The sequence below is a fragment of the Argopecten irradians genome, chromosome 8 (assembly GCF_041381155.1).
Source record: "Argopecten irradians isolate NY chromosome 8, Ai_NY, whole genome shotgun sequence".
Taxonomy (NCBI): domain Eukaryota; kingdom Metazoa; phylum Mollusca; class Bivalvia; order Pectinida; family Pectinidae; genus Argopecten; species Argopecten irradians.
The window spans coordinates 3,624,293-3,637,000 of NC_091141.1; the positions used below are offsets into that span (position 1 = coordinate 3,624,293).

At 32.9% G+C, this 12,708-nt stretch overlaps 1 protein-coding gene across 1 annotated transcript in view; it reads right to left on the minus strand.

Moving 5' to 3' along the window:
- The window catches only part of LOC138329114 (atrial natriuretic peptide receptor 1-like), a 29,114-nt gene extending 18,958 nt beyond the window's left edge, over nt 1–10,156 (minus strand). The window contains exons 1-4 of the mRNA XM_069275864.1: nt 9,938–10,156; nt 1,621–1,730; nt 1,051–1,185; nt 105–311 (exon numbers count right to left, since the gene is read on the minus strand). Coding sequence (XP_069131965.1) covers nt 105–311; nt 1,051–1,185; nt 1,621–1,730; nt 9,938–10,143 — 658 coding nt within the window. The 5' untranslated portion in view covers nt 10,144–10,156. The remainder of the gene's footprint in view (nt 1–104; nt 312–1,050; nt 1,186–1,620; nt 1,731–9,937) is intronic.
- Nucleotides 10,157–12,708: the final 2,552 nt, after the last annotated feature.

The window sequence follows — 12,708 nt, forward strand, 5'->3', positions numbered from 1 at the left end:
TTTATACAGACCATATCCCTATTCAGTTTACATTCGCAAGACTCCGATAATGTCTAATAATTAAAATGGTGGGTTTTGTTTTCTATTTGTAGTATGCTACTTACTTCGGGCGTACTTCCTGACCTGGTTAAATATCTTGGCCACTTGACTATCTTGCATCTGTGTGTTGACCATATGAGTACTGTTAATGAAGTAATTACTATCGCTGAGTTTGATGGCTTCGGCGACTGCTTTGTAAGGGTCTCGGTCATCGTGAATTATAGCGAATCGTTTCCATTTGAACATTGTTGAAACGTACTTCATGGTGATACCTACAGATGTAAACTTTCGTTAGAAATGTTGTTCTGGTACACAACAAACACAGAACATAACAGATGAATTGATAATTTAATGATAAAATAAATATAAAACAAAAACCATAGCAACTACTAAAGCAATACTTTTCTTTATTTATAATACATGTATGTGCCATTTTTAATTCAACACTATATATATTTACTAAAACTAAAACTGATATAGTCAAAGTAACGTGGTATATTTTAATACTGTTCACGTAGCAATTCAAATTTAATTTCTGTTGTATTTACAGTTTGCACTAATACAGATTTAATAAACATCTTCTTTTAATGAAAATATTATCATCCGTGCATATTAATATGGCAAAACATGGGACAGTTCTGTTGTGACAGAAATAATCACTGTGGCGATGATGAAATAACAAAGCCGATATTGGTGGACATTTATATGTCACGGCTCGCTCCAAACGAAACTATCCAGCCTCCTCAAAAGAAATTAAGTTCCTATAGAATTAGATTTTCATTATAATAAGAAATACATGTAAATTTCTGAAAAATGAAACTTTGTTTAAATGTCAACTGTACATAATGATTTTTTAAATTTTTTTTTAGATTATTACAAGCTTATGATAATTAAGCCCATATGAAGATTGTAAGACCCGTCTTCATTTGGATTACATTATTTACACGTGTGCAGTTTTCATAATCCACTCATATCCTAACCAAAGTTAGAATCTATTCCTGAGATACGTACGGAACCTATTGAGCGGCCCTAGGAGTCGTATTAAAGTGGAGTAGGTGGTCCTGTTCTGGAACTCCACATCATTCGACACCCATCCAAATACGGGAATGTTCCAGTGGGACGCCAGCTGGGCAACACCCTTCATAGCTGAAACCAGGATTAGCAAGAATGGATGTTCATATAGGGCAAAACAAGTTCAAATGATAAATATATTATACAAGAAGAAAATCATAACTTTAACTATTGGCAAGATGCAATATGTTTTCAATCATTCAATCAATTAAACAATCAATGGGTTGAATCTTCGAAAGCAAGTTTAGGCCTCTGGTGAAAATACATTTTTTCTTATCCTTTATATATCGATAATTTACATCACATTCTTAGTTTGATTATAATGAAATTAGATAAAGATTATTAAGATTAAATGATACAACCATTTGTGTTTCTGTAACAAATTGAATATATTTGAACCAAAAAGAACCGCCACTTCTTGGAAATCACTGCATAGAATATTATTTTTTATAGAAAATGGCCGCATACTATCAAACTGATCATTGCACTTCAGGGGGTTAAAGTGTCTACCTGCAGAACATGGCGGTCCTAAGAACAGGTCAGGCTCGAATTTCTCCTTGGCATCTACAGCGGCCGCTAGTGCAGATTTTGAGTTACAGTCCGAGTCGAAATGCTGCACCCTGAAGGTAATGTAAAAGTAAGAAAAATGTTTTAGTGTCCGCAATAACTGCTATGGATAAATGCATATTTCAATCGATGATAAGATTGATATTATCAAACCAGGACAAATATATATTTCCATATGTTTGTATAACTATCTTACATTTCATAAATACATTACCTTCCTTTACTATTCATTTTGTACAAGCAATTTAAATGTACTGATTCTACTAGTTTCTTTTCAGCTAACAACCTCGTTCTTGAAAAGTTTAGTGAGGTCACATTTGGAATGACGCAGAACTCTCTATTTTTTTTTATTCAAATGGGATCTATTCTGAATAATACTTAAATCATAACGCGTGATTTGAAAATATCAACATGGCAGGCAATTATGTTAAGTAATCTTCTTCTTAAGGCTAAAGAGTCATGTCATGAAGCTATGGTCTGTATGGACAAATGTGTGCAATCAATAGACCCATTCATAAACCAAGTCCATTTTCCAAATAGAGCCGGATAGCGAAGTCAGGCTTGGTCAATAAACAATGTTAAAAATCAGAAAACTATTCCAAAATCAAACACTAGTAATGCTGAATACAATTTACACATATAAAAATCCATAATATAGTATGAACTGATTATATAGCAGACAGACCAATAGTGATGGCCGCCATGCATTTTGATAATTTGGAACACCTTGCTCAGTTTTGCGAACCTAGATAGAGAATGACTAGGTGATCCGAGTTGCAATTTGATCGACAATGTTAGTGAAACCGCACACAGGTTAACATTATTTTATTTTTAAATTGATAATTATTTCATGCGTTTTTATGACTTTTCATATTGAGTACTGGTTGAATAGTAGAGTTTTACCATTTTCAGGGACTGCGTTATAGTTGTGTAAGATGTTCCATTGTGAGATAATGTGTGCAAGTATTTGTAAGTGGCTACTTTAAACTTTGTCTAGCTGCAGACAGAAAGCTAGGGGATTACTGAAAATTTAATTCATGTCCATATTAAAGTTTGTAATGGGAAATGATAGTCTTTAAATTTATATATTTGGTATTTAGTATCAAGACAATAGCCAAACAAACAAAACAGTGAACTATTATGCTAATTTCATTCCTTATTGTTAAAGATAAAAAAAACTAAAAAATGGAAATAAGAAATACACCAGACTCTTCGAAAGTAAGGTTTTTTTCTCGACGATGATATTTGCCCTGTACGTCGAACGAAAGCAAAAGCGATCAACCCATGCATGATACCGTTCATGATCCTGTCCAATGTAACATCCTATATTCATACGTGGTTTGATTTGAAAATTGTGAAATTTATATATAAAAAATGGACGACCATGTACAGTGAATTTATAAAACGGTATACGTTGAAACGTAAACAGAAGTCAAGAGGGAAAGTAGTGAGTGTGTCAGGTAATTTGTGATGTATAATTAGATGAGGTAAGTTAAGGTGAAAGGTGAGGCCCGTAGGCTCAGTGTGTTTACCATTGCTAGCGAGTGTCAGAGGATGAAGTATTGAAGTGTTATATAATGTTGTTTATGAAACACAATTACCAGTTTATAACTGAACTCATGAATTATTTATCGTCTTAATGTATGTGTACAATGTGTAGCCATCTTATGCATAGAGCGGCGTAATGCACTAGTCTATCTGTTCCACTAAAACTAATAAAGTGTTGTCGGCTGGTGATGCCGAGGGAAAGCAATTTGAAGCTGACAACGTTGGTTCTGGACGCATCCCCATATACCTGTCGTCTTGAGGCTCATTCTACACACTCTGCAGACTAATCGTATCAATTAAACTTATAAACTATTGGATACTATGCTATCTAGTTGAAACATTGAAGGTAGATTTATATTATCATATTATGAAAACAATACTTGGATTGCACTCTTGACACTTCATTCAAGTATTGTTATATATACTGAGCTTGTGTGTATAATGTGGCTCGACTCCTGTCATTCCCCAGACATGTATGTATTAAAGAGACATTTCTTCGTTTGGACATCATGGAAATAATGAAGTTATAAACATATCACGAATAAATAAGATGACTATAAAACGAATTGGTGCCCACATGGAAAGCATTGGGAGTGACGTACGATGTATTCCTATATTTTCACTTCAATTTAGGTGTTATTTTTTATATTTTTTTTCGGTAACTAGTGATACTTCGGTGAACCTGGTGTTCATGTTTTTGTAAATATCCCTTGCAGGCTTTACGTCCAGACTTTATATATAAAGATAGTACACAGGTATTACGTAAGCGCAAAACGACTCTGGTCAAACTTTCAGATGACTCATACAAGATATACAGGTGTCCGATTATCCCATATTACTCCTTATCCCGTGACGCTATATTCATGTGAATGAAAACATTTCAAACTGAAATTTTCTCTTTCGTAGATGATTTAAAAGTCTATGTAATTTTTAATACGGTTAAGGATATCGATTATTCCTATATCGTCTGCGTTCAGATTTATAGCTGATTGTTACGAGGTTATAAAAACATAGAACATGTTAATCAAACTCCAACATTTGATTAGAGAAAAATTACTTCTATCAACCTTTCTAAATATATGGTTATATAGTTCATTAAATTCTCTGCATCGAACTATAACTAGCCTGTTACATCGTATTGTTAATATAATTGTTTTCTGTTTAAAAATTACAAATATTGTTTTCAATATTACTGCTTTCTGTTTAACTAAATGCTGTTGATGATTGGATTAATTACAATAAAATATTTTGAAAATAATATGATACATTCTATTAAATGAAAGGCCGCAACCATACAATGAGCTAAGCGATAGGCATTGTCATATCATCTAATATTTATTATACTCTTAGAAGATATTTTTTATTTGTCATTGTAATAGAAGACTCATGCTTCTTGAAATAATTTTGATTAATTGTTTGTTACATGTACCAAGTGTTACACATTTTAATGAAGATTTCATTTTTTATCAACACCTTGACCTGTATGTCATCTGACACCTACAGGAGTTAAGCTTTATGGAATGGCTGTATATTCAATAAAATGTGATTCTGGTTCAAGCTAGATTTTGCTGGTATTCTTAAGCAAATTATACAAGCAGTTCAAACACAACCTTAGCCTTTGTAATATTTTTTTCAATTATTCAAAAACAAATTAACAATAGTAATTAAATAAATGAATATGAAATAAAATGAAAATAGAATTTAAAAATAAGATAAATAAATAGTTAAGTACATAACCGCTTGTTTCCATTCTTTCATAACGGCACTTGACTGGATGATCTTTTTGGGAGTAAATCATTGCGCATATATTGGTATGAACATTTTCAGAATACTAATGCAGAACCAATACCTTCTTATACCAAAATGTTACTACATATTGCATATAGTATTCTAAGAGAGGCCGTGGTGGCCGCGTTGTTGTTATGTCCTGACATAATAACACAAGCCCTTCACTTTTGGTTATCGAGTTTGAAACCCAAGTGGGGCAGTTGCCATGCACTGACCGCATGTTAGTGGTTTCTCTCCGGGTACTCCGCCGGCTTCCCTGTATCTCCTAAACCTGGTACGTCCTTACACGACGACCCTGGTTAATAGGACGTTTAACTAAACTAACTTAAATCATTCTGATAAGGAATCCTATATATGCATTTACAGACCAGTATATATACATATATATCGTACACACAGAGGACAGGCTGTAGATATCTAATACGGTAATACATGTCATGTAGGCTGTTGTCACTTATAAACTATTTAATACATTCTAGGTCACTGTCTGTCATTTCTTTAATTAAATACGTGGAGTGTGTAACATCATAATTCAAGATATCACTCCGCACAGACAATAGGTAGAACACTTCGTATTATTACCATAACTTTCGAGCTTTAAACACAGTTTGATTTGTTTCCATTCTCATTCTTACATCCATTGGATTATAATCGATTCACATCAAGCTTAACGTAATTTGATATCTGATTTAAAATCGTAGTTAGAAAAAAGGGGAAAGCCGAAAACAAAAGATATATCAATCAGTATCGTTACCGTAATGTAGCAATATATATATTCATACTAGCAGCCTTATCTTTTCTTATTTAGTGTAGTACACAATCTCATTTACATCCAAGATGTAAATATCTCATCCCTCAATATCAATACAAACAAAGGACTAAATAGTTGTTTCATTGTGGACGGCATGTGGTTATAGCTATATGCCTATTGACAAATTTCCCAAAAGATATCTTTAATGACTGAAAAAACTATGGGCCTAAATTTGCTACACAGCTGACGAATGACATCTTATCTCTATCAAAACAGAAAGCAGGCCAATTGACCAATTAGTATTGTTCTTCCGTTACAAAAGTTACTTAACTTAAACCATTACCACTATTGAAAAGTTTGAGCTTTTATTTTACTTGAAAATAAAAACAAATATTAAAAACAATTAATTGCGTCCCGAAAAAAGTCCATAGCACTATGTCATGTATGGAATGAAGTACTGACTGCGCATGCACTAAAAGCAAAATAAATCATTTTATATGCTTTTTTGTGTTAATTAGACATATATTTACGCCATTTAACTTATGAAGTTGTTATTTAAATGAATGCTATCGCTTATGCTCTGTCGGCGATGGAGCCTATTTAAGTAATAAAAAATAGAGAAAAAAAATCTCAGAATTCCGTATTAATTTTTATTTTGACTATAAATATTTTTTATTTAGATGAGTTCAATTAACGTTACTTTTAAAGAATACCTTTAATCATAAAAAACGTGATATAAACGTAAACATGTTAGTACAATAAGTTCAACATCTAATTGTTTTTATCGAGTTAATGGTTACAATTTTCATCCCCCGTTAGGGTCCATATGATGTGTTTGAAATATAAATATAACAAGCTATTTTTATAACGTAATTTTGTTGGTTCCCAAAAGGTTCATTATAACAATGATTGATTGTATTGCAGCCACCCAAAATATGGACTATTTTGTTGATATATATGGTATCCATAACATTATAAGCATAATTGATGACCCAAATGAGGGTAAAACAACTCCTAATCTTGACCATTTTGTCCACAAGACGCCAGGTGTTGTTAATCGATGTAAAGGCGTTACGTCGCTCTATCATTATATGTGCTTTAAAAATATGACCGTTAGAAAACCTTGTTTTATATTACGCCTTTCTGTATCGCTCCGTCTTTAATCACTATTACACCAGAATATCAAACTGTGCCTTTTTATAAATTCTGTGTTATGTTTTATACTTTCTCGTTGTTATAGGGAAAACAAATGTCAAGTAACTAGAAATTTTAAGCATAATACCAGTAATCACATAATGTTCCAAATTGGTATCCATACCTTAGCTATAGATGGCAAGTTGGCGACAGACGTATTGGCAGTTGTGGCCTTTATATATGTATTGCTATAGTCATTGATCCGTTCATACGACAGTTAAAGAAGTGTGAATATGTTTTACCATATTTATTTCCGGCAGAATGTTACTCTCCTAATACATTAGAGTGTTATATATAGTAATCAGTTCCGGTTTGTCTGATGTAAGGGTCAGACAAGGTTGTTTACGCTCGAAGTACTTTTCTCACATTCTTAAAAAAGTAGCAGTGTCATTTCAAATATGTCATCAATCCGATTAGAAACCAAACAAAAATCGATCTTAATGTTGTGCAGGATTTCAATTGATGTATCAAATATTCAGTGTAAACTTGTTAAAGAATTTTGTAAACTGCTGTTTAAGGACAGGAAATGACAAGCAATGCTAAGAAAATTAACCGGATCAAATGAAAGCGATGAAATGAAGATAGTGGTGATAGAAAATACAGATAACAGATACTGAAAAAACAAAGATTTTCTCTGATAAATCATTGATTAATAATTTTCATAAAAAGGCTTGTAAAGTAGTATAAAATTTTATACTTCTCAAACAAAATCCAAAAGCAAGTGAAAATATTAAGAATATGACAGACAAAAAGGTAAAAAACGTCCCATTTGTTTGTTTAGGTGTAAACTAATTTGTAGGTAGATTATCAAAAATGAAAAAGTAGTAAAAAGTAGTAAAAAATATGATAAGCAAGATAGATACGCATGTGACATAATATGTTATAATAGTAAAGTGATCATACTACATGTTATTACGAGAAAAAATGAACTTCAAAATGTCATATATGTATGTACCTAAACTCTTTGGCTTGTCATATATTTGTGTATAGATATAGCCCAAACTATGTCAAGAAATGAAATAAAAAAATATATGCCATTGTTAACAAATTGTTGTAAAACAACAATACTGATATGCACTTACGTATTGTGATCAAGTAACTGTAATTGTACGTGAATTGTAATATGATACATGGAAAACACGGTCATAAACCATGTTTTTACAGCACTAATTGTTTTAAAATGATATGATTAAAATTAATTAAAATATATAAATTTTTAATATAAATATTTATTATTTGTAATGGAATCTATCCATGAGAAAATGGGACGAAGCTTTTTTTTGCGTGGTGATGCCTTGTTGAGTCACAGGGATAGGTTCGGTAATTCATCACAGAGTTTCTACACGTGTGTGTACAAACAGTATTGTGTCCTGCCGTACGAATCAGCTCGGCCACGTTAACGGACGGCTCGCCTGCGGCCAAACCATGGTACATGCACACAGGGCCGCAGGCTATATCAACACGGTATTATGTCCATGTATCTTATTTCCACCTTTGTGTTTATATAAAAATATGATTTTTATCACAGTTAAGGATTATTTCTCAATCTCAGTGGTTAGATTGGTTTAACTATTAATAGTCATTGCCATAATAGGATGTAAACGATTTTGGAGGTGGAGATGTAAAACAGCATTCCTAAAACGGCAGGTATAAATATCACTGGATGGTAGTCCTAACATAAATTACTGATTGGCGTCAATTTGTTATTAATTTGCAAGGTACGGAGTAACCACAAGTTGACTATTTATTGCCTTTGTATAATTAACCTATTGTTTATAAAGCTTTCTTTGCTTTTATTATCTTTTCTCATATGAAATTAAATATTTTTTAAGCATTTCAATTCTTTAAAACAAAATGCAATGTACAACATTTAAGCAGCCACGTACGAACGGATACCATTTGTAGTTTGGTAGTATTGCAATGGGTGAAGACGCATGTTATTTCCTCGACATTGATAATAGATGCATTGGTAAAGATACCTAGACCTAAACAACTCTGATATATTAATATGGAAACCACAATCAATAAACAATGATGGCATCATATATTTTGTGTGACCGCCGAAAGGTTCGAGGACAAGATGAATTGGTGAGCATGTACACCCACATTAATCGAAACACTTGCTGCCTTGTTGCAATTGTTGGTGTATGGCTAAGAGCCTAGAAAATCAACACAATGTATAACGTAGCTGAGTCACTACAGCTGTCATGTCCAGCCCTAATGTCCGCAATAAATCAGACTACTTGACCACCTGAATGTCACCTCCGAAAACGCTCGTGTCCACAAAGAAATGGTCATTATGACAGATCAGGTAGATGTCCCACTAATTTCCCAGATAGTAGTCATTGTCTTAATCATGACTGCTACACCTTTGGCGTTTGTTTGTAGTTCTAAGACCCCCACGTGCATTGATTATCGGATGTAAACTATTACACTGCTCTTGCACGTGTTCTCGTTGCTAGATTCCTCGCTGTTTAATTATAACGATAAAAATACATCTCAGGAAACACATTGATAAATTGATTTATGTGTAAACATAGACATATGGGCCATTTGGCAAGCAAGTATTTGTTTAAGGGATTAGTTCCTAATGATAGAAATGATGATAAAAGATATATTTAAAAAACAATGGAGGAATGCAAAACCATTTAATACACCGAACACTGACTTATTCGCATGCTAGGGAATATCGAAATTATTTATACATTACATCTATTAAAGGGAATGACAGTAGTATCATTTACCACATACATAGAATCTTGTGCATTGTCTAGGGCAGATCATTGTATTAAAGCTTAAAGGGAGATAATTTCATATTTCATCACAAGGGTTAGTTATATCATCTCCTTCATAAATTGTTTATCTGGTAAACTTACTTGATTTTTACACATCTTCTCAAAGTTTTATCATAAATTTGTCATATTTTGCGATGGTATCCTATTTGTATTTGTCTAATATTACCAAATGCAAACTACTTACTTTACTGTGTGATTGGTCAAGGGAGCATTTTCATTTTGCATAGCGTAAAGGGCGATCTTGAGTCCTCCGACACTTGTAGCTGCACTAACCCCATGGTATTCTTTTGTCGGAGCCATCCAGGCTATTCGGAATTCGTGACATGTGGACGTTCCGAGTAACAGCAAAAATACATGAAGACATTTTAACAATTTTCTTTTTAAATCCATTCCGAATCCGTAGATCTAAAGTTTGTATGTGATGTAAATAAAACACACATACACTTTAGATTCACTTTCCTAATTACGAAAATTACCACATAATTCTTGCTGTTTTTAGTCTTTAAACCAATATTACTCATAGAACAAATAATCCTCACAGAAAAATACTATAAAATGTGATCCAGTGCTCAATCGAATATCACAAAAGTTAGAAAAGTTAACATCGTAATCTCAAAATAAGAAGGCCTCCATCTTTTTCCCAAGATACCTTTTTGGCCTGTCATTCATTTCACAAAGGTGGCTGCTGTGACGTCAGCCTCGGGGCACCAATGGAAGACGTTGTTACGAATGATGGATGGCAATGCCGTGTTGAGCACACTTGGCCAGGTAAGTTTCCGCTCAGTGTTATCACGGCCTGGTAAGAAACATTAACTAATACAAAAGAAATGGACATTTCGCCATGTGTCAGTTTTATTATCTGAAGACGTTTCTTGTGATGTCCATGTGATGTGTATAGACCTATAAACGCATGGGAAAGACAACTCTTACCAACAACGTAAACACACATGTTGTTGTTGGGTAAGGCATAAAAGGAAACAGAAATCAGAATTACATTGTTTAGATAAATTAGGAAACAATTGTTATTATTTGCTGTCATTGAAGATAAGAATAATCTATCCATTTTTTTAGATATTAGAGCAACGTAACACGAACAGACCTTTGAAATGCGTGTTTACTCAATTTCTGTCATTTAATCCATAGGTGAGAATTATCACCATAATCGAACATGATAGAACATGTTTAGGTTACTAAAATTCCTCAGATGAAGCCAAAGAATCTGGATGATAGCATTATATTGCACGATATGTAATGAAGCTGCCAGTTTTCAGAGTTTCAGAGACTTCTGTGATACGTTGAGATAGAAGGCAACTGCTATCAACTGTCTGGTATAAAGACAATAGGTGTCATATATTTGTGACGTTTCTCATTAGGGACGTTTTTTGAGGTTCAGGTAATATGTGTTATCCGAATAAGTCGAATAGGCTGCATGTAAGACTAGTCTGTCAAAGGTTCTTATAAATCCACGCTGGATATGCCTCAAAGAACCCATATGATAATAAGGGAGGAAGTAGTTTTTACCGTGGTCTTCATGAAAACTTAAACATTGTACAATTTTATATCAACTATTACCTTTCAATGTTTCTCCATTGATGTAAAAACATAATTATAATTCCAATGCAATCCCTATAACATTTTGATAAATTTCATGAGCAATCTACATATCTATAACGAGACACTAGATACCGCTGTTTTATGAAAACTAAATACGAGAATACTTTCCATATTTTAGCTCTTGTTGTTTTTGTTTTTTTGTATTGCATGGGCTAATCACGATCTGTTCAAACAAACTGTTAAATAGTGTTTTTTTCATTTTGTTTATTGTTTTGGTATTTACTATCGAAATTAACTAATTTATTTGATATTTTTCATTTGAAAATAAATCATATATTTAAATCTTGCTGGTAGCATCATTTTCATTGACTGATTATCACCCAATAAAGAAACAATTGCATTGCAATTTGTAACGTCACTTTTGATTTGTTGATGTTATGGCGTATTGATTTCGTTGAGAAGAAAAAAAGAGTCCTACAAGCAGGCCTAGAGGATTTTATAAACATCCACGACACCAATAAGGTCAAGTTCTGCCAGAAATATGTTACCTGTCCCTAGGTTAACTCCGATATTTAATATCAAATACTAAAATTCCTTCCTATTATTTTACGTAGCGTTATTTCTGCGGAAAGACGAACAAACCTTTCATGTTCATAGTGGCGATGTTATATGATGATATGTTATGTGTATTGATTTGTATTTTCATTTATTCATGGTGCGATATTGTTGAATTTCTTACTTGTGAACTCTATAAACGTTATAGCTTTAAATATAATTTAACCTAAACCATATTTCTTTGATATTTTTGCAAATCATAGACTACAAAGCCTTACTTGTAGCAGATATTTCCAAGTGGAAACATAGAAGCTGCATTTTGACAATATGGAACGGAGGAGTGCCAATTAATAATTGCAGAATAGTCCATATTCTGCATCAGGCCTTGTGGGTAGATATTATTTGTGACGTCCTGCTTCTGCGAACATAACGTCATACTTACTTTTAGATAAGATGACGTGATTTTCACTTACAAAATAAGACGCTACAACTCATACATAACAGCAAGGGAGGTAACTCGGTAAACTAATTTGATTCGTGGTGTCGTACTGTATGTCTTTGTAGCTAGATCACACTCATGTTGAGTTGTGCATATTTCTTTGAAGAATATGAATAAAAAATTAATTAAAAAACATGTAAAATTAATAAAGGAAACTAAATGAACAGTTCAGCATCTTCGTAAAAAGACACGATTAAAGTGATATTGTAGAATGTATTCCCATGAATTCAACTTGGTTTTTAGAATAGCAAAATATACACTCATTCAATCTGTAAATATGTATATGTACTATACTCATAAACAATTGAACATCATTGCAACTGCCAACTTTTAAAAGGGTCAAGTTT